This window comes from Chinchilla lanigera, unplaced genomic scaffold, assembly GCF_000276665.1.
Source record: "Chinchilla lanigera isolate Chin_1 unplaced genomic scaffold, ChiLan1.0 scaffold00094, whole genome shotgun sequence".
Taxonomy (NCBI): Eukaryota; Metazoa; Chordata; class Mammalia; order Rodentia; family Chinchillidae; genus Chinchilla; species Chinchilla lanigera.
Window position 1 is genome coordinate 4,016,996 of NW_004955495.1, and position 24,305 is coordinate 4,041,300.

At 66.6% G+C, this 24,305-nt stretch overlaps 1 protein-coding gene across 3 annotated transcripts in view; it reads right to left on the reverse strand.

The window, feature by feature from the left end:
• Window positions 1-2,070: 2,070 nt before the first annotated feature.
• Window positions 2,071-24,305, reverse strand: part of Kdm4b (lysine (K)-specific demethylase 4B) — an 82,512-nt gene continuing 60,277 nt past the window's right edge. For 2 of the 3 annotated variants that reach the window (XM_005405772.1, XM_005405774.2), the window contains 14 exons: window positions 19,906-20,007; window positions 19,420-19,610; window positions 13,658-14,022; window positions 13,447-13,567; window positions 11,371-11,552; window positions 10,624-10,846; window positions 10,040-10,116; window positions 9,891-9,946; window positions 9,703-9,811; window positions 6,849-7,034; window positions 6,604-6,768; window positions 6,236-6,355; window positions 4,106-4,198; window positions 2,071-3,755 (listed from right to left, as the gene is read on the reverse strand). In XM_005405772.1, the coding sequence (XP_005405829.1) occupies window positions 3,567-3,755; window positions 4,106-4,198; window positions 6,236-6,355; window positions 6,604-6,768; window positions 6,849-7,034; window positions 9,703-9,811; window positions 9,891-9,946; window positions 10,040-10,116; window positions 10,624-10,846; window positions 11,371-11,552; window positions 13,447-13,567; window positions 13,658-14,022; window positions 19,420-19,610; window positions 19,906-20,007 (2,179 nt within the window). In that variant the 3' untranslated portion in view covers window positions 2,071-3,566. The remainder of the gene's footprint in view (window positions 3,756-4,105; window positions 4,199-6,235; window positions 6,356-6,603; window positions 6,769-6,848; window positions 7,035-9,702; window positions 9,812-9,890; window positions 9,947-10,039; window positions 10,117-10,623; window positions 10,847-11,370; window positions 11,553-13,446; window positions 13,568-13,657; window positions 14,023-19,419; window positions 19,611-19,905; window positions 20,008-24,305) is intronic. The other variant, XM_005405773.1, reaches the window with a different exon arrangement.

Below are 24,305 nucleotides of genomic sequence, written 5' to 3' on the forward strand. Positions count from 1 at the left end.
TGGACTGGACACCCGGCTCCTCAGGCCCACGGGTGGCGCGCAGGGCCCCCGGGGGCAGGGACAGAGGGGGTCCCTGGCCAGAGCCTCCTGGCACCCAGCGCCTGAGAGGAGCTGCTAGAAGCACTGTCTGCCTCACTGGGAGGCCAGGCGAGGCGCCGAGGGGCTGTCCCCAGGCAACACAATCTGTCACTGCGGGCCGCCCTCCGCTTCCTCCAGGCCAGGAACGCTGCGTTATTTCCTGCAAGGGGTCAGACGGGAGCGACGCTCAGCCTTGCAGGCGGGGGAGGCTGGGCTCTGCTACTGTGGGAGCACGGTGGGCGTGGCAGCTGTGTGCCGATACAATTTTACCAAAACGAGGCCAAGGGCTCGCTGGCACACGCGGGCTGCAGGCTGTGGGGTACTGCCCTTGGGGACTCAGAACTGAACCCCACTTACCCACAGCTGAGGGTCTCAGCGGTGCTGCCCAGGCGCCTTGAGCGCTTCAGCTGCGCCCCAGGCCTCCCTGACCTCTCCGGTGGGTCCCGCGTCCCCCACTTGCCCTCCATCTCTGTCCCTTGGTGTCCTTCGGGACACACGTCAGAGCTGTGCTTCTGGCGGTCCCCGTCTTCCTCAGCCACTACCCCTGGCCCTGCACATGGCAGGCAGCGAAGGCCCCACCCGAGCGCTCTGGTTTTACCGTGATGTTTCTGAGCACTGCGGAGACGCAGGGCCGCGTGGCCCTGTGGAGACCCGGCGTGGCGCCCGGCCCACCTCGAGCCGAAGCCGTGAGCAGGCTCAGGCTTCGGGGGGTGCAGCGGCTGCATCCGTCCATCTCTGGGCAGAGTGAGCGACCAGCCTCTTGGGGAAGCACCGAGATTCCGGGTTCCGGGCCACCGGCTCTTCCCTCCCAAGCCCCCAGCACTGCCCCTGGCCTGGCCCCAGCGAGCCAGAACATGCTCCCGCCGCTCCTTACAGAAGACAAAACCGAGTCTCCTTCTTGGACTCAAGAACTGGGGCGAAGCAGGCCGTCGCTGAGCACGGAAATCTCTGCTCGGGACGTGGCCACAAGCAGGGCAGGCAGAGCGGAAGCCGAGGCCCAGGATGGCCGCACTCCCGACTGGAGCTCTGTGGCCACTGGCTGCCGCCAGGCTCCTCCTCGCGTCCCGCCCCGCCCCACCTGGATGCAGGCGCCACAGGGCCGCTCGTGGTCCTCTCCCCACCTGGGCAGCGCCCGCACGCGGCCTGCTCAGCTCTCCATACCTGGTGCCCGCTGACAGCCGCTGGGCACCTTCCGTGCTGCTGACGTCACATGGCCGGCCCACGAGTCCTTTCTAGCCCTCCCTCGGCCGGTTCTGCCGGCAAGTCTCACCAGCTTGCCTCAAGGTACACCTGGGTCTGCCACTCATCACCCCTCCAGTCCAGCCCAGCCGCCGGCCGATCCCTGGCTTCCACCCTCACCCCAGCCCGGCCACCCCACTGCAGGCAGGGGGCGCTGCAAGCACCGAGCCTCCCCGCCCCTCCGCCCTCAGCCCTCCACGGCTCGCACCCGCCTGGGCCGAAGCCCATGTCCTCGTGCAGTCCACAGGGCCCTGAAGGGCCGCCGTCCCCTGCCCGCCTCCCCTGCACCCACCACACCAGGTTCCCCACTACTCCTGAACCAAGCCCGGCTCCTCCCACACCCCTTGCAGGGCTCCCTGTTAGAGCCGCAGCGGTCGCCCCAGGAGCACCTGTTCACACCGCCAGGCCCTCCTCCGCTGAGCTCGGGGCCTGCTTCTCCTGAGTCCTGAGAGCCGGCTGCGGAGCAGGTGTGCAGTGGACACCGGGGTCCCGGCCTCACTCCAGGGCTCGGAGCCCGAACCAGAAGAGGACGGGATGGGGTGGGCAGCGGCTGGGCCAGGACAAGCATGGGGGCCAGGCCAGCGCCTCGGGAAGTGGGCTGCTGCGTGTGGACCCGGCCGGAGGCAGCCCCGCTCAGGACCGAGCTTTCTCTACCGCTGCAGGACCCCTCCGGGGAGCCACCTCTGTCCCCTCCTGGACCCGAGGTCTCCCCCACGGGCGGAAGGAAATGAAGACGCTTGCAACGACACCGCGGAAGGTTGAAGTGCTCATGAGCCTTTAATTTATCATGGACCTCGAGGCAGGAACGTTAGGCAAAAATACAGCGCGTCCATTCACCCATCCGTCTGTCACCTCAGGCGGGGACGGGAACTGTTCCCAGTCAGGGCACAGCTGGGTCTTGCGGGGAAGGTACGTCACCCGCCTGCCGCCCAGGCACCGCCCGCCTTTTCCTTCTCTTTACAATATAAATAGCGTTTCCAGACTACACGTGGGTACAGTGCCGCACCGTGCGGCAGCAGCTGCATGCAGAGGGCCTGGGCTAGGCTGGCGCCCACGCAGCCCGGGACCCCCCAGCTCCCGGGCGCCGCCTGGTCTGCAGTCCCTCCGCCCGGCGGCCGCCAGACACACTGTGAGCCTCTTCTCCTCGCACAAGCAGGCGACCTCCGGTCCTGGGGGAAGGTGTGCAGGGGCCGTGGGCGGCCAAGGGTGGGGCGCCATCCTCGGGAGGCCTTGGCCTGGCTCTCCGGGGCACGCCTCGGCGCCACTTTCCCGGCAACTCGGCAGCGCCATCCCTGCAGGCCAGGGCCGGGGCTCCCGCGGCGACGACACGGGTGGGGCAGAGGCTCCAGGACACCAGGCCTTGTATGCGTCTGGCGCAGGCAGACCCGGGCCACCGTGAGGACCTGGCCCGGCTGTGTCCCCATCCTCCCGGGCTCCTCACTCCCGGGACCCAGATGCCACCACGTGACAGGGCAGAGGAGCCCTGGCCATGCACGCGGACCCCCGTCGCCTGCCTCGGCTGGGGAGCGACTCTCGGGAAGAACAGAAACAGAGCAAAGCAGGGAGGCACCGTTTATCTGCGAAGGTCTGCGCAGGCCAGGGGTGGCTCTGGGACTCTGGGGACAGCGTGGCGGCGGCGTGGGGACGGAGGGGCACCCGCACTGCCGGGCAGGCAGGAGCTGCGGACAGCGAGATGGCCATGGCCGTCACCCGGCACCCTGCCCCGCTGGTCCCTGCAGGTGGCCGGGTCACTAGGACAGGCGGCGCGGCGCTGCCCTCCGCCCGCTCAGCGGCCGATGGGGTCTTAAACAACAAACACGCAGTGACGCGGGGACCGCTCAGCCCCCGCCTCGGGGCTGCAGAAAGGAACGCATTGGTTTTAAAGCCACAAATCTAGAAAAAAAAACAACTTTGGGGCTTCTGCCTGTTCTTTGTTTCCCATTTTTCTTAATTTTTTTAAACAATACGTATTTATAGAAAGAACTTCACAAAGGCGGCTATGTACACAGTCCCACCCTGAGGCTGCGGGCGGGTGGCAGGGCGGTAGCACCTTTAGGAGGAGGGCAGGGCCGAGGGGCTGAATCTGAGGGGTGCGGGCGGTGGGCCTAGGGCCCTGCTCCCTGAGTCCAGGCTGCGCTGTCCCTTGCTCCTGCCCCCTGGGCAGGGGGCGCCCGCGGCGCAAGGTGGCCTCGGCCCAGGAGACCTGATGGCGCTGCCCCATGGGGCTGAGGGTGGCCAGCGGCCGCGTCCTAGAAGGGGGCCCCAGGCCGGGCCTGCGCGTGCAGGAGGCGCTCCCCGAAAGCAAGGTAGTCTGGGCTGTGCCCTGAGTCCTCGGCGGCAGGGCCAGCGGCGAGTGGGACGCCCACCCGCGGACGCTTGGCGGCCTTCACCTCCTCGCCCGGGAAGGGGGCCTCCTGCGGCGCCCCTGTGCTCAGTGACTGCGGAGACCAAAGGGCGTGTGGTCAGCGCGGTGTGGCTCCTCGAAGGCAAGCTGGCTCCAGCCTGCGGGTGGCAGGCCACACGGGGCCCCGAGGCAGGCGGCCTGGCAGACACCACAGCAGCCGGTCTGTGGCTCTTCCGCTGCCGGCCTTCTGGAGGAGCCACGTCCCACCCCGCGGTGCTGCGCACGCCGGCAAGCCTTGCCAGGACCCAGCCTATGCTGTCCCTCTTATTAGGGATGAGCCAGGTGGGCAGGGGAGCAGCCTTCCAGCCTGGCAGCAGACCCAGGAGAGACGGTGACACTGTCTGAGGAAGTCACGTCCCACCCAGGAAAAGGGGCGACACTCACCAGCCGGGACCGCACCCTCTTGGGCAGCTCCTCCTCCAGGGTGAAGATGTCACTGCGCTTCACCGTCAGCTGGGACCCGTCCTCAAACTCCACCTGCCAGGGGACACAGCTCTCAGCTCGCTTCTGAGCCCCAAGGCCTCTCTGCTTAAACTTGGCAGTGACAACAGGTGACAGACACCAGACACCCGAGGACAGCTGCGGGAAGGAGCAGGGACAGCCAGGCCAGGGGGAGGGGGCAAGGCAGCCACTCGGTGGAGGGAACCCCTGCAGGCGCCGAGGCGGCGCCAGGCTGTGCGCCCGAGGCCCGGCTGGTGGAGCAGCGGGCACCGTGCGTCGGTTTGAGGCAGCGTCCTCGGCCTTCTGAGCTGGCCACGCTTCCCCTCACCACTGGGGGAAGCCACAGGGCCACAGACCTGGCCCGGGCTGCCCACAGTGGCCCTGCACAGAAGAGCGGAGCTCGGTGATGGGCAGGGTCCCAAAGGCCCAGCGTGCCAGGATCCTGTCCACCTTGCCCAACCGTGCCCACCCGTCAGGCTCCCACGGACACAGGCAGTCCTGCCATCCTGGCCTTGCCAGTGCCCACGTCACTCCCGCTGCCCATTCCGCCACTGTGCGGAGGGGTCCGCTGGACCCGCTCTCCTCCCAGGCCAGCCCCCTGCCTCCTGGCCTCAGCGTGTGACAGGGACTTCCCCACCGCGTCCCCAGCCCCAGCACCGAATATCCTCTCAAGGTGCACAACCGCCGCCTCCGGTAGCTCTGTCTGTCTCCCGCTGGCCCGGTGGGGATGTCTCAGGGCTCCTGGGCTCCCGGGGGATGCGCCGCTGGGTGCCCCCTGGGTTCCCGTCAAGTGTGCTGGCCCCAGCCCCGCTCCTCCCAGGTGCCCTGGTCTGGCTCTGCTCCCTGAAGTCCAGATGGCATCTGATGCCATCTTTCATTTTCATGTATGTCTCTATCGCAGGCTGAACACGGGGTGCTCGGCAGGGAGCGGCCTCTGACGCTGCCCCTGGGCGGAAGGAGGGGCCTGCCACGGCCGGCGTGGGGCCCTGATGTCTGGCGGACCCCGCCTCTCAAGCAGTGGGATGGCGGGCGAGGCATCTGCTGGCAGAGGCTCCCAACAGGAAGAGGGCCTGCAGCCGTGTCATTCAGCACTCAGAAGACAACGGCACCACTGCCGATCGGGAGCCCTGAGGGTGCTCTGGGTAGTAGTGGGCAGGGGGCACAGGGATCCCTCGCACCTCACAAGGTCTGACGGATCGCCACACGAGTCCCTGTGAGGCCCCTTCCTTGGCACAGCCCCCAGGGCTCACGGGCTGTCGCCGGGCCGGCCCCTCCTGAGGTGAGGCCACAGATCCCGGTACCATGAGCACCCAGGGCAGGTGGCACAGGGAGGAGTGGGGTGCGGAGCTCTGACTGCAGCGCCCCACGACCGGCCGCCTTGAATCCTCCGCGTCAGGAGCCTCCAGGCAGGCCGAGTCAGAGTGCTCCCCTAGGGTCTGCTCTGTCGTCCCCATCCCTGGCCGGTCCTGGCCGGGCTCTGGGTGCAAACTGACCTCTCCAGCCCTGGGTCTCAGCCCCACACAATGAGAGTGACCGGGGGACGCGCACAGGTACCGCCACAGGCCCGAGGCGGGGGAGGCTGGGTGGCCTGGGGCGGGGCTTCCAGCGGGGCCCCTGCTGACCGCCACAGCGGGGCTGGGCCGGCAGGTCCCGGGGGCCCGGCGCTGCCTCGTTCAGGCCCGCTGGGGATGTGGCCACGTTCCCAGGGACGGGTACACGACCTCCCAGTAATGCTCAGTGCGGCAGCGGGCACGCCCGCCCTCCACAGCGCCCAGGGAGGGGGCACACGGGCTGCGCCGGGGCTTTGGCTCCACCTGGTGCAGCACTTCCCCTCAGCGCAGCCTCGGGACGGTCTGTCTGTGAGGCCGCTGCTGCCGCGTGCGGGGTCTAACCCAGGCCGAGCCCCTCAGCCAGCCGGCCGCCCGCTCTCCCTCCCGCGCCTCAGGGGCCCAGCCCCGGGTGAGACTTCTCCAGAGGGAGGACACGGACCGAGGACCCCAGACCACGAGGCCCCTCCCGCGGCAGGCAGGGTCCTCCAGACATCGGGGCGCCCAGCACGGCCGCGGCCCCTACCTGGTAGATGTGACTTGTCATGGAGGAGATGAACTTGGCCTTGTAGACGTTGCCATCTGTCCACCGCAGCTCCACAAGCTCACCCTCGGGCGGGGGCCCCAGCCGCACGCAGTCTCTGCTCTGCAGACGGAAGGCGGGGACGTGACGCTGGGGCCCCTCGCTGTGTGTGTGACCCGGAAGAGGCCCACTGTCTTGGCAGAACCCCGCCAGCGCTGAGCCCACAGGCCCGGGGGGCGGGGCACAGGTACAGGGGCTGAGAGGCGGGAGCCGCCGCCCCCCGGCTGCCTGCACATGGAGCAGCGGGACAGGCTGCCCTGCAGGACACGCCCACGGCCGCGGCGCCCACAGGGCCAGCCCAGCCTCCTCACCGTGATGCTCTCGGGGTACAGGTTGTCGCTGTAGGAGCCGTCGTCGAAGTTCACCTCGTAGAAGACCTGCGTGGTGGTGCCGATGACGCGGCAGCGGTAGTAGAGCCCGTTGCGGTTCTTGGTGATGACCACCTGGCCTAGGGACACTGCCCTGAGGGCCTGCGCCTGGGGACGGGCGGGAGGTCACCAGGGCCGGGGCGGCGTGGGAGGCCGGGCAGGGAGGACAGGGCGGAGGGGACACTCACGGCATGGCCACCTGCCCTGTGTTTGAGGCAGGTGATGGATACGGCGTAGGGCCAGTCGTCGGGCTCCAGGAGTACCCCGGCGGCGCGCGCGCACGTCACGTGGAAGGAGGTGGAGCAGCGTTCGAAGGAGCACTGGATGCAGGCGCCCGACACCCTCTTCACGCGCTTGCGGCAGTACACGCACTTCTGCGGGGACACGGGGCTCACTGCACCCAGACCCATGGCCCTGCCCCCGCCAAGCCCCCACGTCTGCCTGGAAAGGGGTCTCACCCGCCCCCTGGCCCAGGAGCAGGCCGGGAAATGGGGCCCCAGGAGCACCCCAGCATGAGGGAGGGGGACACACGAGGCACTTCGAAGGCAGAAGGTGCCAACGGCCCAGTGCCCACCGAGGGCTGGACGGGCACACGCGGGGTCCACACACCGGACACTACGTGGGCAGGATGGCAGCACGGCTGTGACACTCGCCACAGCGTGGTGGGACCTTGAGGACGCCATGCTCAGTGAGAGACACCAGACAGAGGACACAGCACGGGCCCCGTGGACAGGAAACGCCCAGGACAGGGGACACCGGAGACAGAAGTGGCCCCGTGGGTGCCGGGGCTAGGGACGGACGGTGACCGCTCGTGGGACAGATGAGGCTTCCTGTGGGGCACTGGAGCCACAGCCTCAGCGGCTGCCACGCACGGGCCAAGCCCGCCGTCACCCTGAGCATCTCATCAGCAGGCCGCATCGCTCTGTAAACCATGTTCAAAGGCCGGATAAGCGCCGGCGCGGCTGCAGCGGGCGCATGCGGATCGATGGCGATGAGATCTCATTATGGAACTGTCAATGCAGCTCCCGGCGGGGCCTGCGCGCTGATGGACGGCGAGCCTGGCAGCCTTCGCTCGAGGCCGGGTCCCCCCTCCACGCTGCGTGCACACCGCCCAGGGGTCCCGGAGGCCGCTGCGCCTGGGCATAACACGAGCCTGTCCTGGCCGGCTGGCAGCTCCTCAGGCGCGGCTCCGCGGAGGAAGAGCGCCGGGAGCAGGGAGCCCCCACCCCAGGGGGCCGCGCCCTGAAGGCCCGGCAGGGCTGTGCGGAGGCTTGCTCCTCCCAGCCTCATCCTGGACTTCTGATTTCCCTGGACACATCGGGGTGCGGGGACACCCGAGCCAGTCACTGCCCACCCCGGTGCCTGGGCCCAAAGAGCGGGCCGGAGGGCGGCGGGGCCGGGCTCCCCTGCCAGGCGTGGGCTGGGCGCGCAGGAGTTAAGTGCGCTTCCGCGCGGCCCCATTAGGCAGGATGCGCTGCCGGTGTAAAAGGATTTTTAATTCATCGTTACAAGTGCTCGCGATGAAGAGGCTGCTTGCTGGAAATGTCAGAAGATCCATAAAGTGTCTGGGAGGAGGATTTATCACCCGCGCCCGCGCCGTCTCCCTCCGAATAACGAGGCCTCTTACGCCTGCGTTTGTGGACTGAGTCACTGCCACCGAGGAGGCGTCACCAGCAGCTGTCGCCCCGAGCTGCCCATCCGTGTCAGCCAGGCTGGCGGCCACACGCTTGGGAATGGGCCCCCGTGGCCCACAGGCACAGCCCACCCAGGTGGCCCCACACCTGTGGGCTTGGAGCACGCGGTCCCTACCCCAGGGCTCAGGGCCTCCTGGTGCCAGTGGCCGCAGCTCAGAAGTAGCGACAGGAGTGGCCTCTCGGGGAGGGGCTGTGGCAGATGGGTGCTCAGACAGCCCAGCCAGCGCTCACAGGCCCAGGCCTCACCCCGGTCCTGTGCGGGGCACCGTCAGCAGCCACTGCACAGGCAGCCAGGCCAAAGCACAGAGAGGCTGGGAATCTGCCCAGAGCCACACAGCAGATACCAGCCAAACTCAGACCTGCCCCTCGGGCCATCCCCCAAGGCGACCTCGTCAGAGAGCTGAGGGAGCCTGCCACTGACTGACTGGGAGCTCCTTAACGGGCAGCCTCGGCACGTCCTGAGAGGGACCAGGGACACAATGCCTGCAGCTCAGCAGCACAAATCCCAGAAAACAGGAAAATGGGCAGAGCCCCAAACACACTTCTCCCCTGACACGCAGACGGAGGAGAAGGCACTCAGCACGGCTCATCCCTCGGGAGGGGCAAAGCCAAGCCGCCAAGGGAGGGCGCAGCGCCCCTGCCAGACGCTGGCTCAGAGGACAGAGGAGCAGGGGAGGGGCCGACACGGGGCGGCAGGAACACGAGCTGCCCAGCCATCCCGGAAATGCCACGTCGCTGTCTCAGAACACTAACCCAAAGCTAGCAGGAGCTCCAGCAACCCCACTGCCGGGAATTCACGGCCCACACGGCCGTCCACACCGCCTGCCCCCTGCGGCACTGTTCACTGCTCAGGCGCTCAGCAGCAGAGGAACGGGTCAGGAGAGCGCAGTCCCACCACAGGACAGGTTACTCGCCATCAGAAAGAAAAACCTGAGCTGCCACTGACACACGCCTGGCACTCCAGCTACTCACAGGCTGAGGCAGGAGGACAAGAAGTTGTAGCCCACACTGGGCTACCGGGCAAAACCCTGTCTCAAAATAAAAATAAAAGAGCTGGGGGTGTTGCTCAGTGGTGAGCACTTGCCTCCCGTGCAAGAAAACAAGGTCCACTCTTGCCGGGTGAATACACAGGCCCAGGGGCACAAAGGCGGACGGGGCGGGCAGCGAGGTCAGCGTGGAACCAGGGAGGAGCCGCGCTCCCCAGCTGCACCAAGCGCCACCAAGCGAGTCGTGCTGGTCAGCGCGCCCTTTCTGTCCCTGACTTCGGGACCTGCACCTCGCCCGGCGGCACAGACGGCCGGGGCCCTGCGTGGCGGGATCGCAGGATGGGCCGCAGCCGCGGACCTACCAGTTTCCACCGCTGCTCGGGAATGCCACTGATGTCCACGGGGTGGCGCTCGATCACGTTCAGGAACCGCACCTCGGGGACCGCGATGGCGCAGATAACGTGGATCCACCTGCGGGACGAGGTGGGCGGGCTCTAAGGACACAGCCGCTCCCCCAGCACCCACCCGCGCAGGGCCGTCGCGCACCCACCTCCGGTCCGTGGTCGTCTGCAGCGCGCCGCCCCGGAGGTTGCACAGGCAGCACTCCTGCAGGGAGAGCCGGTGAGCAGCCCGCAATCCTCCGTGCACAGCAGGGAAACCGCGCCCAGGGCCGCCCCCTCCCCTCCCGCGGGCCGTTACCGCTGTCCAGGCGTGCGCTGCGCACCGGGAACACGTCCAGCCCTCCTTGACCAGCTCGGGGCGCACGCCATAGCAGCCTGTGGGGCAAAGGCTGCTGACACGGGCTCAGCGCGGTAGGGGCTCCCACCCAGGCCTCCCGCAGACCAGGCCCAGGCACTGTGGCCCCGTGTGCGGGAGGAGGGCAGGGCTGGACACTGGGCCCCCACCGTCCATCACAGTAGCTTGCCCTGGCGTGTGGCCCTGGGCCAGGCCCCAGGCGAGGGCAGAGGGCCCTACCTGCCCTGGGAGCACTGCCCTGCAACGCACCCTCTCCCTTGAGGCCCAGCTGCGCGAGAGCAGGTCTCCAACCCAGGCCTCCCGGCAGGAGCCAGAACTCCTGGCTACCCGAGGGAGGAGCTGGCGCGCTCCCCGGCCTCCCTGGCGTGCAGAAGTCAGCAAGTCCAGCAGGCTCTCTTCCGTCCTGACAGTCCCACCCGGGAAAGGCAGCACCCAGCGAGCGCAGCGGAGGGGACACAGTGACTAAGGACCCTCTCCCACCTCGCCCACGTTGCGGCCCAGGCCCCCATGCGCACGGTGGCACTCACTGGCGTGGACCTGCAGGCAGCACTTGGCGCAGCTGATCAGTGGGCTGGTGCCATCGTCACCCACGCAGGAGTTGGCGGGCAGCGGCTCAGTGTTCTCCCCACTGGAGGTGAAGCACATCTCGGGGATGAGGGGCCGTGTCTTCTGGCCACACCTGGAAGGCGGCGGGGCCGAGGGGCCCTCGAGGACAGAGGCCAGGGGCACCTCCTTCTCCGTCTGCAGGGACTGCGGGGTGAAAGTGCGGGGCGAAGGTGCCCTTCAGCGAGGGCAGAGGCCCCACACTGGCTCAGGAGCCTGCACGCCCCTCCTGGGCCTCAACTCAGACTTGCAGGGTGCCACACACGGCCCGTGGGGGCATGCCTGCACGGCAGCCGCACCCAAGCCCGACCCCACCCAAGGCAGTCACCGCGCCCCAGCAGTCTGCAGCGGGATGCCCAGCAGCATGGAGGACAGCGTGCAGAGAATGCACGTCTGGAAATCACACCTGGTTTACCTCCAGAGTGGCAGGCTCTGGGGACAGCCATGCTGCTCGAAGGGCACGCATCCCCACCCCTCTGCCTCCCCAGGCTGGCCCACTGGGAGCTGGGCACAAATATGACACATGGTTCTGGCCCCTGGGGGCACAAAGACCTGGGAAGGATGCAAGGGCTTAAGAGGAAAAGCAGGCAAACTGCACCAGGGGTGCGCACCTGTCTTCCCAGCACTCTAGGAGGCTGAGACAGGAGGATCACCCACCCGCCCGCGCCCACCTGGCTGTAGGGGTAGAAGAGGCTGCAGATGGCGCAGTAGGGCTCCGTGAGTGCAGCCGCCGCATTGAACTTCCGCTCCGCCTGGAAGCCGGCAGCTTTGTTCTTCCACTGCAGGGACAGCAGGGAACGCAGGGCCTCGGGATCGCTCATGTCCTCCTCAGCACCAGAGAAGGGCAGGGCTTCTGGAAGGGCACAGTGGTGGGGTGAGGCCCTGCTCCTGCCGGGCCCACCGCCCACCTGGTTTACAGCACCCGCCATGCCCGGGGTCCTGTCACAGGACCTGTAACCTCCTGGAGCCCGGTGTGCCAGTGTGGCGCTGAGCGTTGCCCCCCCTCACCCGTAACCTCCCTGGACGTGTGGAGAGGCCCATGTGGCTGGGGCCCTGCAGGCCAGGGACCCACGGAAACTCCAGCGCCATAACCTGCCTATACCCAGGCCTGAGCCCAATGTGTGACTCGGAGACACGGGGCCCTGTGTTCCTCCATGGCCCCAGCCTGCAGCCCTGCAGACCCCTCCTGGCGTCGGTGACCAAGTGCGTCAGCTGCATGTCCCGAGCTCCCTAAGCTAGACAGGGCATCGTGGGAACCCGGGGAGGGGATGGAGACCGGAACCTCAGCCTCCGAAGTAGCTCACACACAGCCCTCCTGTTCACTGTCCCCGATGGACTCTGATGTCCCTGTTACCAGCCAGCTGTTCCAATCTCCCCACACTCCCACCCAAAGTCTCCTGCACACTTGGGGTGCTGTCTCCAAGAAGCAGGATTCTGTATGCCTGTAATCCCAGCACTCGGGAGGCTGAGGCAGGAGAACTGCTGTGAGTTCGAGACCAGCCTGTGCTACAAAGTGAGCTCAAGGCCAGCCTAAAATGCATAGCAAGACTCTGTCTCAAAAAGAAAACAAAAACAAAAACAAAAACAAAAACAAACCACACCACACAAAAGAACAAAGAAGCAAAGTTCTCCTTCCTGAGGCTCCCCCTCCTCCAAGCAGCCCCACAATAGCCTGGGTCCTGGCCTTTAGCCTTGGTCCCTGGAGAGGACCCTGTGGGGGCCTTGTGGTGCTTCAGGCTGAGCCTGCCCTGCCCAACACCCAGGCCCAGTGATCTGGCTGCCTCGGCCCCCGCAAGGCACAGACAGCCTGGAGCCACCAGCTCGGGGATGGCGCTGGGCTCCGCGGTCATAGGGCCTCACCCGGGGATGCCTTGCAGTGCAGTGCAGGGCAGGGGCACTGCCAGTGCTGAGGTGCTGGAGACGTTTTCTGGAAAGAGCCCTGCTCTAAGGTGACACCAGGGCCACACTTGGGACCACCCCCACCCCCACCAACTTCCAGAACACCCTTCTCTTGAGCCCTCCTGGCAGCCCAGGATGAAAGGCGCCATCCGCAAGGCTTGTACATTGCAGGCACGTCTCAAGCAGAAGGCTGAAGCCAGGAGGAAACTCCTTGAGGCAAGTTTCTGCCCCATGGTGGCCTGGGAGCAGGCCAGGCTAGAGGTGGCTCTGACAAGGCCACCCGCCCCAGGGTGACCCCGGATGTCTTCCTCTAGCCGGCTTCCCTAAGTAACCTCAGGGCAGCCCGAAGCCCCGGCACACTGCGGCCCTGGCTCTTTCCCTTGATGGACAGGCAGGGCAGGAGGCCATTTCCGTGGGAACAAGCCTGGAGACAGGATAGGGACCCGCGCAGCTTGCCCCTGCCATCCTCTGCGCTCTGCTCTACCCAGCTCTGCCTGCGACAGGCGTGGCCACACTGCGGCCATGGCTCAGGCTCACTGCGCAGGCATGCAGCGGTGCAGGCCCCCAAGAGGACGGGGGGCAGTGGGACTCGGGCCATAGGCATGGCGGGCATGGGGCTCCACAGGAAGCCTGAAGGCGCTGCCCTGGGCCAGGGGAAGCCGGCCACTGTTGCCTTCCTGAAGCCCCTCGACGCCTGCCCAGCACGCTCCATGCTGGCTCCTGCATGTCCTGACAGCAGCAGGGGCACAGGCAAGGGCACCGAGTCACCGGGACAGCACCCAGGGTGTTTGGGGCCCGGGTCCAGCAGAGTAGGAACGGAGCCGAGGGGTGGGGTCGGGGCCACTCACCCTCGTCACTGGAGGCCTCCTGCTTGACCACCGACAGTGGGGACCGTGTGGGTGGCCGGCCCAGGGGATGGCGCCGGCTCTTCTTGATCTCCATCTTCAGCTTGGAGAAGGTGGATGGGACCTGGGACACAGTCCGCACGCAGCCTTATGAGGCCCGAGGTAGGGCCGCACAGGGTGGTGTCGGAGAGGGGCCGGGGGACCGGATACCTACCGGCACCTTGCCACCGCGGGCCTTGGCCTCGTCCTCGGGCCCCGCCAGTTCCATTGGGGTGGCCTGTGGGAGCCCATGGTCTCGCTCGGAAGCCCGGGGCACCACGTACAGCATGGGGATGATGGGCCGCGGCTTGGCCTCTTGCTCCTCACCGGGCACCTCAGGGGGTACCACGTTGAGGGGTGCAGGTGGGGGACCTTCCTCGACAGCCGGGAGCTCCAGGGGGGGCACCAGCCTTGGGGCCTCCTCAGTGGGGAATGGGGCTGGTGGGGGCTGGGGTGGCAGCTGTGGGGAGAGGGGGCTGTAGCTCTTCTTCTTCCGGTCGCCCCTGGGCTTGGCTGGCCGCAGCTTGCCCCTACCATCCTCTGTGGGGAGAAAGGGCAGTCGGGTGTGGTGGGCGCTCGGAAGCCCAGGCCCCTCCCAAGCCCAGGCCACACGCTGCCCCAGAAGCCCCTGCCCGCAGCACCGGGTGGCGGCTTCTCAGTGCTCTCCAAGTACCAGACCTGTCAGAGGCTGGGCCAAGCAGCAGCCCCTGCCCTGCACAGCTCTGGAGGACCCACACATGGACATCGTGTTACCCCAGGGGACAGGACTCGTGTCGCCCATGTCTGGACCTGGGAGGGTTCTTTGTCAGCACACGCAGGGCCCCTGCCACTGGCCACAGGCACAGTGCTGCCTGGAGCCCTGGGAAGGGAGGGAGAGACCGAGAGAGGCCGAGACGCCACGCTGCTGGCTCGCAGATGGAAGGGGCTGCGAGCCGAGGGCTGCAGGCACTGCTAGCAGGAGGGAGCCTGGGAGGGAGCAGCCCTGCTCACGCCGACGTTAGCCAGATGGTCAGACCGTGAGATGAGGAGACATATGAGGTGACAAAGCTGTGCTACTCAGAGCCACCAGGTTTCAGCTGTTGGTGGTAGTGGCTTGTGTGGGGGCAGCTGGGCGGAGGGCCAGCTACACTGTGGCGTCCCGACCCCTGCCCTGGGAGGCTCAGGTGCCACCAGGACATGAGACGGGCAGCACTGACACACAGGTCCCAGCAAGCCCTGCAGGGGCCCACCCTATGGGCCTCCACCCCTGCTGCCCACAGGTCGGTGTTCGCCACGAGCTCCTGACGCGCTGAGCCGGCCTGGGGTTGTGTGAGGCCTTTCCTACCTCTATCTCCGCAGCAGGAAGGGAGCCACTAGCCACGCTTCCTGCAAGGACACCACAGTCCACTCCTAACCCCTGGCAAGCACAGCCCATGATACCCCAAAACACTGGGCTGTACAAAGACCGGACGCAGGGGAGGGGGTCCACCCCCACCCAGCTGGGGCTGAGACTCAAGCACCGCGCTGGGCCCCTCTGCATCTGGGCCCCGGGGATCCAGCCCAGGAGCCCCAGCAAGGGCCTCAGACCCAGAGGGGATTCAGGACACAGCTCAGCACCCCCGTGAGGACGCAGGGGTAGCGGCCCCCTTGCCCTCGGCTGCCCCCCAGCTGCAGCACTCAGGCCTCCAGCCAGGGCTGCGGGTCAGGGCGTCGGCTGCAGGAGCAGGGCTCGCTCTGCGCACAACAAGCTCAAGGAGGCCACAGCCTGCATCGCAGGCCTGGGACAAGCTGGGGACACTCTGGGCAAGGGCTGTCCCCACGGACAGCAGCTCAGTGACCCTCAGCTCCTGGTCCTCACCCCAAAACCCCCGGCTCCCTAGAATTCCACAGTGGCCAGAGTAGGTGCCCAGCCCGGGAGGTGTGGGGCACAGGTCCACAGCACCTCTGAGGGAGAAGTCCAAGGCCCAGAAGGGCGCATGCTGGGCCCCGGTGACCTCGGGCCTCAGCAGGGGTCTCCCACCCCCACCGCAAACCCCACGCCTGCCCCAGGGCGGCAGTCACACAGGGAGGCCCGAGGACCCAGCAGGGTCCTGCACCAGGAGAGACGGCAAGCAGGCCCCTCCGGGGCTCTGGGGTGGAGCCGCAGCTGGTGTCCCAGGCTGAGTGCATCGGCCTTCCTGGCTCTGGGGCCAGCGCCTCTCCAAGCACAGGCCCGGCTCCAGCCCAAGGCTGCCAGCTGGGAAACCATGTTTCCAAGGAGACCAGCTCTGGCCTCATTTCCAAGGTGCCTGTGGGTTCCTTCCCTGACCAAGCCAGGGCCAGCAGGTCCCGGCCTGCAGGGTCTCTCTGGTCCTGCTGAGGGCCACTCCTGCCCACCCGTCTTCCCAGCCAGAGCCCGGGGTGCAGCACACTCCACGGCAGGCACTGGGTGCCCCTGCACCACACCCACAGCCCCCTAGTGTGGCAGCCTTTGCTGTCAGGGCCGCCGGGCCACTCTGGAGACGGAGGCCCCAGAGGGGAGCTGGGGTCTGTGCTTGGCCCCCACCCTGGCTCGGATCCTCGGGGATGAAACTGCCCCAAGCCCCCGAGATGCTCAACTCAGAGGCTGCCTACCTGCACGGTCAGGCCTGGGCACCAGGCGGGGGCTGTGAGTGGTGCTGGGCCAGCTGCTTCCCATGGGCTTGGGGGTCACAGGTTGCCAGTGGGGTCCCGGCAGCCAGTCCTGGCCCTGCCCACGCTCGGGGCTCCGCCTGGCGACCCTGATCCCGCAGGCCCCACGAGCCTCAGGACCCAGTCTCCGTGTCAGGACTCACTGTGTTTGAAACACAACCCCAAACGTGGCCCTCGCCCTCAAAGCCTCCCTAGCGGCTGCAGCTGGCATCCAAGGACAGAAACTGCTCGCGAACTCTGGCACCCAGCCCAAGACATGTCTGCATGGCGTCCCAGGAAGAGGGCTGTGCTCTCCTCAGCACCCCACTACGGCACAGGGACAAGTGTCCCAGGCCAAAAGGAAAAACTGGCCCCGAGCAGCCCCAGCTGAGACCCCGCCCTGTCCCCAGAGGCCCTGCCCTTGGTGGCCCCGCCTGGTCACCCAGGGCAGCCTCATGAGCCACACACGCCACCCTCCCATGGGGCAGCTGTGGTTCTGTCCATGGGGCTCCCAACAGTGGCCGGGTGCTCAGAGGGGACACCGGGGCAGAACCAGGGCAAGCGGGGACACCTGGAGAAGGGTCGCTGGCTCACAGCCTGTATGTGGTCTCCTGCTCCTCGGCCCACGGAGGCCTCTGCGTGGCCTGGGCCGGAGCCCGAGGAAGGGAAGCTGAGCCAGGACACATACACATGCGCACGCACACACGCACGCACACACGCACGCTGCCCAAACAGTGACGATGGCCCAGGCCAACCCATAAATAAAACCCAATTAATTAGGAGTTCTCAGAGAGCCGCTGCCTCCTCACTAACCATCTGGGCATGCAGAGCCACCCGACCAGGGACCGTCCCGGTCAGCCTGCAGCCAGCAGCCCTGCCCCTGCTCGTGAGGAACACGGACGCCATCCCAGCGAGGCAAGGCCGGGAAAGCCTTGCCGTGCCCACCTCCCCCTCCGGCCCTCCCTGCCCCTCGCCAGTCCTTGGAGAGATCCCCGCGAGCCACCGCTCACCTCACATCCTCCCCTGCACCATCTGTGCTTAGGAGACCTGAGATCCTGCCGCTAGCGCCGCCTCCGAGAACAACTACTACCCAACGCAGCCCAGCTCGCATCCCGACTCACCCCGTGAAGCGAGGGTTTGAGAGCTCACGGCGCAGACGCAGGGCCGAAGGACACCGGTGGGACAGGGACAGCCCCGCCCCCCGCCCCCCCCAGCAGCTGGGGCCTGGCATCCCTGCCTCTGCTTGGTCCCGTGGCGACAGCATCCTGCTCCCGAAACTCCTGTGTCGCAGTCCCAGCCCAGGACAGCACGGACCCTCACTCGGATAGCTCACCGCGCGAAGTCAGAACGACACGCGGGATGGGGTCCTTGTGAAAGGGCGGCTCACTGCGCGTGGACCCCAGCCCACCCGATTTCAGAGCGATGCTGACACCCTTCAGCCAGCACCGCTGCCCCTCACCTGCCTGGGAGCCAGTGGGACGCGCCACAGGGCCGGCCTGCGCGTAAAGCCGGCCTCCTCCTCACGCCTGCACAGCAGAGGGCGTCCCCACCCCTCCCCGTCCTGTGTCTCCGCTCCATGCTCTAGAGCAAGTCTCTGGGATGCGCACCCCTCAGGGGACCTCCAGGAGCTGAGAGGGCTCCACGGCAGGGCGGGGTGATCTGCACCCCGAACAGCAGTGGGTGGGGCTGCTTGCTGTTGCCTCCTCCAGGACCGGGCACAAGGGGCCGTGACATCTCTGCGCGGCCCAAGTACAAGGGACTTGTCCTAGAGCCGCTGCCATACCCGTCACCCTGCGCCCCTCCTCCCCTCAGGGCCCCTCCCCACAGGCCGCGCCTGCCTGGATGAGCTGCGCTCTCTGCTGTGTGCTTGCTCATGAAACACGGGCCCTCAGTTCTAAGGGTTTACTCTTCTACCGTGTGACGGCAGCTTTCTAACGTGCTGCCTTGGTAATGCTGAGTCCCAAGTCAGTTGTCCCCAGCCAATCCCAGGGCCTGAGAACCTGCCATCTCCTAGAACACAGGGACCCTGCAGCCAGGCTAAGTGAAGGGCCCTGCAGGGATCGTCCTGACCACTTGGGCCTGGTGTCAGGTGCGGGTGGGTAACAGCCGAGAGGCTGAGGACACGGTGCTGCAGCTCCGCAGGTGGAGGAAGGGGCCACAAGCCGAGTGCTGCGGGCGCCTCTAGGAGCCACAACACGGACCTGAGTTCTCCTCCGGGCCTTGGGAGGAGCAGCCCTGCCACCTGTGCCTGACTGCAGCACAGGAAGGCCCGACTCAGCCTTCTACCTTCCAGAAGTTTGAAAGAATAATGTGTGTGGTTTGAAGCCATCCAGATTGTGGTCATTCTTGAGAGAGGCCACACTGTGTGGGGGGATGCAAGTCACTGTCCCCTGTGCCAGGACCCATCCTCTGAGCACCTGTCTACACTAGCCTCGGCCGTGGAGGCTACTGCTGGTAGCCCCAAGCCCGGGGACCGGATGGAACCACGGTGACCTGTAGGTGACGTGCACAGGGACTGTCTGCACCCAGGATCCTGCAGCAGGGGCAGCCCAAGTGGCATCTATGGAGACACCAATACCCTGAGCTGTTCGGCGGCAGCGTTGCCACCCGGATGCCGTGAATGGGACTCCCTGCGGGGGCCCTACTGGACTCTGTGTCACTTGGCTCCACCGTGACTCCCAGAACCTGGGCGGGGTCCCCAGTCCACTCCCTGCTCCCCTCTGGGGCTCAAGGACCCCGGCTGGACCCCGAGGGCCTGACTGGCTCTGTCTGACTCACGATGCTTTTTCTACACAGATGATAGCAGTACTGTGACAGGCCGGGCTGCCCTCTGCTTTGTGCTGGACAGACACACGTCCTGCCGGTGTCCCCAGCTGAGCGGCAAGCTGCGGCCGCTCCACCCTCCAGCTCTCCTCTGCAGGGCACCCGAGTCTCTGGGCCCAGCTGGTGGCGCCCCTGTCTCAGCCCTTTCACCAGGGCGGCACTGGGAGCACGTGTGGGGGTGGGGCTGTAGATCAAGCAATGAACCCCATCCCAGGAAGGAAAAAGCTCTGTCAGTGGTGGAGACAAGGTGCCCTAAGCCTCACAGACGGAGACACCGTGGTGGCGGGCAAGGGGATGTCTCTGAGACTCCCGAGTCCCAGGTAGTGCTCTGGCGCTGCCACTGCTCCTGAGCCCTAGAGACGGAGGACGCGCCCGAGAGCAGGCGCCCTGCCTGCGGGGAGGCTCCCGGCCGCCTGTCCCCACGCTGCACCTGGTGCACTGAGACACAGCTCATGCAGACGTGCTGGGTAGGAGCCCCAGACTCACCTTCGGCCCCCTCGCCGTCCTGGCCCTGCGCCGGCTCCTCATCCTCTTCGTCGGGGTCGGCATCGGGTGTGGCTTCCTCCTTGGCGCAGCCCGCTGCCTCCTCCAGGAGGGCCACCCCCGCCGCCCCCTCGCCTGGACATCTGGGGTCCTCGGGCTTGGGCTTCTTGGGCTGGCTGCGCTTGCGGTGGGACCTGGGGTGAGGGAGAGTGTCAGGCAGGAGACAGGGACGGGGGCACGGCTTGCAGGCTGCTGGCAGGACAGAGCCCACCTGCCCACCCACTGGCAGGCGCAGCCTCGGGCTGGGGAGGAGCGGAGCGGGTGGGACGTCAAGCGGGAGCTGATGGCAGCTGGAGATGGACGCCGCGCACACCAGGTGATGGCGGGACGCTTCGGCCTCCGGGAACCAGGCGGTGAGGACACACAGGGCAGACGCGGGTGGACGGCAGCCGCGTGAGATGCTGGCGGCAGGGACAGAGGTGCACTTACGCCAGCCCCGGCTTTTTGGTCTGCTCTTTCCTCCTCTCTAGACTGGGCTTCCTCTCCTCCTCAGTCTTTCTCCAGTGTCTGCTTTCCTTCAGACTAATTTGTCTAGAATGTAAATTTCAGGGAGATTTTTTCTAGCACTCTGGTCCCCCCATGCGTCTCCTGGGGCCTAATCTCGGGCACTGGTCCCTGTCCCCAACTCCCTGGTCTGGGTCCCCTGAGCCCAGATCGGCTGGCCTGGCACAGGGCACAGCTCGAGACAGAACAAGGGAGACCCAAGGAGGCCTGTGGCTGGCTCAGCCGCGCCTTCCCGGCAAGGAGAGGCAGAGGGAAGAAGGGGCAGAGGCGGCGAGCAAGGGCCTGCAGCTCCTCCAGGTGAGCGCTGCTGCGGCCCCAAGGCAGGAGCAGAGGCGGGGGGGTCACACGCCTGGCCCCTGCACGACCGCGGGGCCCCCTGGCCGTGCTGCCTGACTCCCCAGTGCCCCTTCTTCCTCCCCTGCTGTCGCCCGCCCAGCCCTTCCGGGGGCCAGCAGAAAGGCAGCGGCTCCCGGAGACCCTGCGGCACTCGTGGCCAATGCCGGGGCCCTCCTGTCCCTTTCTAGGTCACTGCTCCCTGCGCCTGGGCTTGCGGCTGTGTCCCCACCCAGGGAGAGCCACTCGATGGCAGCAGCATGAACCCCACGAGATGACCAGCAGCAAAAAGCGGGTGCAGCATTCCAGGGGCGCAGGCAAAGGCATGTGGGTGTCACACACGCGGGGTGCGCAGGGTGAGATGGGGGCGGCAGGGAGGGACAGGGAGACCCTGAGGGGAGAGCAGGGGATGTGGGGCCCCTCCCAGCAACGCCACCTGTAGCTCAAGAGGCGGCCCAGGGGTCACCACCCATCCCCGCCAGGGGCTACTCCAGGTCAGGAGCTTCGAGGGCCACAGGGCCAAGGGACCACAGACACCCCTTCCACCCAGCCCCCGCCCCGCCCCGCCGGCAGCCTCCTGCCCACTTGCTTGCGTCCCGAACCGCCCTCAGCTCCACACGGCCACCTCTCCCCTCCCTGTTCCCCGCTGGGGACCAGTCGTGGAGGCCACTTCCAGGCCGCAGACCAGGGGCCTCCTGGGCCCTCAGCCCACTGGCGCTGGCTCTGTCGACATGAAGCGGCTGCACCACGCAGAGACAGGCCTTGGCCGGTGTGCCCATGGGGCTGGGGTGCCTGAGTCCAACTGCTGCCACCTCTGCTGCAGCATTCCCTAGATGCAGGGTCTTCCTCTTGCATCTCTGTAATTTTTATTTCGGTTGTTTGACGTAGGTCTTGCTACGTAGTCCAGGCTGGCCTTGAACTCCCTGCACAGCCCAAGCTGGCCTCCAACTTGAGGCGATCCTCCTGCCTCAGCGTCCTGAGTGCTGGATAACAGGCATGCACCACCACGCCTGGCTCTCTTCTCTACCTGCAGGCACCTGCCTGTGCCATGGCTCCACTTTCCACGTCTGCATCCCTCCACATCTCCCAGCACAGATGCAGAGGGCCCGGCTGTCTGGCCCCGGGCTTCTCCAGGCTCCATTTACCATTGTCCACAAGTCATGGCTCCTCTTCCCTCAGTCACTTCTCTTCCTGAGTCCCCAGCGCCCTGCCACGGCCGGTGTTCTCCTTTGCAGGGCAGCGCGTACTTGCTGAGGTCCTACTCCCTCTGATGTGTCTGCCCCTGGAGCCGCTCGCTCTCCTGGCCCCGTGGCTCTGTAGCTCCGCTCTTGTGTGCCCGGGGCACATGCCCTAGAGGCCTCCCGAGGAAGGAGGTGGATCCTGGCGCTGCAGACCTAAGGCTGGGGTCCGGCTGCCCCTACCCCGCTGTGCACGGCCTGGTGCCTCTGCTGCATTGTCCAGAGGGACAGGCCTCCTGAGTCCAGGCCAGCGGGCCCTCCATCCTTCCAGCTGGAGCTTCAGGGTCTCCTGCAGGACCCCAAGATCGAAGTCCCCAGGGCCAGGCCACAGCGCAGGGAATTCTTACCCGCTGCGCTCTGCCCTTGACCTGAACTGCAGCCTTCAGGCCAGCGCGTCGTTCCTCTGCTGAAGCCCCTCCTAGAGCTCAGCTTCCCGGCTCTGTCTGCGTCCGCACTCCCAGGGCTCCGCGGGCCCCACCCTGCCTCCCAGGCTCTGGGCTGACGGGTGCCCTGGGTGCTTATCTGGCAACGCACCTTTCTGTGTGAAGGCAGTCACCTCCCATTCCTGGCATGTTTCTGAAGTTTCCTGGACTTGCCGTGCTGACTTTGGCGTCCCCACCTGCCGTCACGGACCTGCACTTCCCCGAGAGCTGCCTCAGAGCGCAGGGTCCCAGCTGTGGATTCTCCTGCCCAAGGTGTGAAGATGCTCATCGGTGGCCCTGCGAGCAGCCCGCTGCAGAGCGTCACAGCAGGTGCACGGCCACAACCCGGGGAGCCGGGCACAGCGTCTATTCGCCTATTCCCTGGGAAAGCACCGCCTGCTTCCCGGGCTTTGGGAGGACACCTCCCTCCTGCCCAGTCGCCCAGGTTCAGCCTCACCAAGCATAGAGCTGCCATCTGCGGGGAGATGGCAGGGTGGGCACAGTGGCAGCCCCCTGCTGCAGAGGGCTGAGGAAAGCGCCTAGACCCTGCGACACCCTGCCCCCACCCTGGCGCGATGGCTCCCGCCCAGCCCAAGGATCCCTCCTTCCTGGCTGCAGGCATAGACTCCATCAGGAGCTGCTTGCCCCCCTTCCCTCCTATTCAAAGTCTCTGATGTCACCCAGCTGCTCCTGTCCCTGAGCCTGGTCCTGGGGTGGTGGCCTATGGCAGTTCAGCAGTTTCTGTAGAGAATGGGACCAGTGTGCATGCTGCCTGCCAGGCTGCGCTGGACATCACTTGGTTAATTCATACCAGTGCTGGGACAGAGTCCACCTAACAATGCTAACACGCTCAAGACAGCAGGTGCTTCCCCTGGTCCTCGGCTGACGGGAGACAGAGAAGATGGCCTGCAGCCCCACTGCCCAAGAGCACAGAGCACGGCCCGCAGCCCATGATGGCCAGGACTCCAGGGACCAGGACTTTGGTTGCATGTGTGCCCAGGCTCTGGGCGCCCTCCCCGAAGGAAGCGTTTTGTGTCCCAGAGGAGAGAAGCTAGGGCACAAGGTCACTGCTCCCTGTGGCCCGGTGACACGTTTTTGGGGGCCGCAGGTGCAGCAGCAGTTGGGGTGTAGGAGCCTCGGGGCTGCTCCTCATCTCCCTACCTGCAAGTGTCCAGAGATGGCTGGAGAAGCCAGGGAGAGCTGCAGGGCCAGGGACACCTGGGCCACACTTGGCTGGTGGCAGAAAGCAGCTGGCAGCGGGGTGGGTTGGGCAGCTGGGTGGCTCCCCCCCACTGCCCTCCCAAAGCCCAGGAGGGGCGCAGTGGTGCTCTCTCCACGAGCTCAGGTGGGAAGTGACAGGAGGCAGGGTGTGGGTTGCAAGGGCACCAAACAGCACACAGCTGCTCGCCTGGCCCGGCCGGGAGGAAAATGCAAGTGTCCCCTGCCCAAGGGGCGGGGCACGTCACATCAGCCAGTGAGACGCAATTATGGAAAATGAATTCAGGGAAAGGCAACGAGTCCGGCCATGCAGTCTCCTCGGCGCTCAGGGCGGCTCTGCTGCAGCCAGGACCACGGCTCAGCCTCGGTCCTGGCTCCGCACCGCTGAAGGGGGACCACGAGGCCACCCGGTGCTGCTCCTGGGTCTAGCATAGGGCTCCTCACCGGGGGACACCGGGTCATGTCTGGGACATCTGCAGCCGTCAGTGCCAGGGGAGCGCCTGGCCTGGAGCAGGGGAGGCCAGGGCTGCCGCTGCTCAGCACCTGCAGTGCTCGGGACGCCAAGAGAAAGCCCAGCCCCGGGGTGCTCAGGCCCCAACCCGTGGTGATATCCCCAGCCAAGGACGCACTGACGGCCTCACCCAGCCCCCCGGAGGCCTCAGGAGCTCAGGGTCCCAGACAGAGCTGGGCACAGCGAGGGTATGGGGGACAACCACAGAAAGGGCACAAAAGCACTTCTGAGTGCCACTGGCCACGGCCCGCTTTTAACATGTGGCACAGCGGCCTTCCTGCGAGAGCGCCTTGACTTCACAAGAAGAAAAGGGAATTGGCCTTGTTTTACATACTAAAGGCTTTGAAGAAAATTACATCCCTGGGAAAAGAACTTGATCTGTTATTCCAACCCAGTGCCGGGTTATTCCGGCTCCTAGGGGCTGTGAGGGGAGGCAGGATGCTCCAGAAAGGGGTAGGATTGGGCCCGGGGGCCGGGGGCAGGGGCTGCAGGTCTGTGCAGTGTCAGGGACGCTGGTCCAAAGGCTACTGCTTCTGTGCAAAGCCTGGCGCTGCCTCCTGGCAGCGGCACACTCTAATCCCGTTCTGCCCCACAATGTGGCGC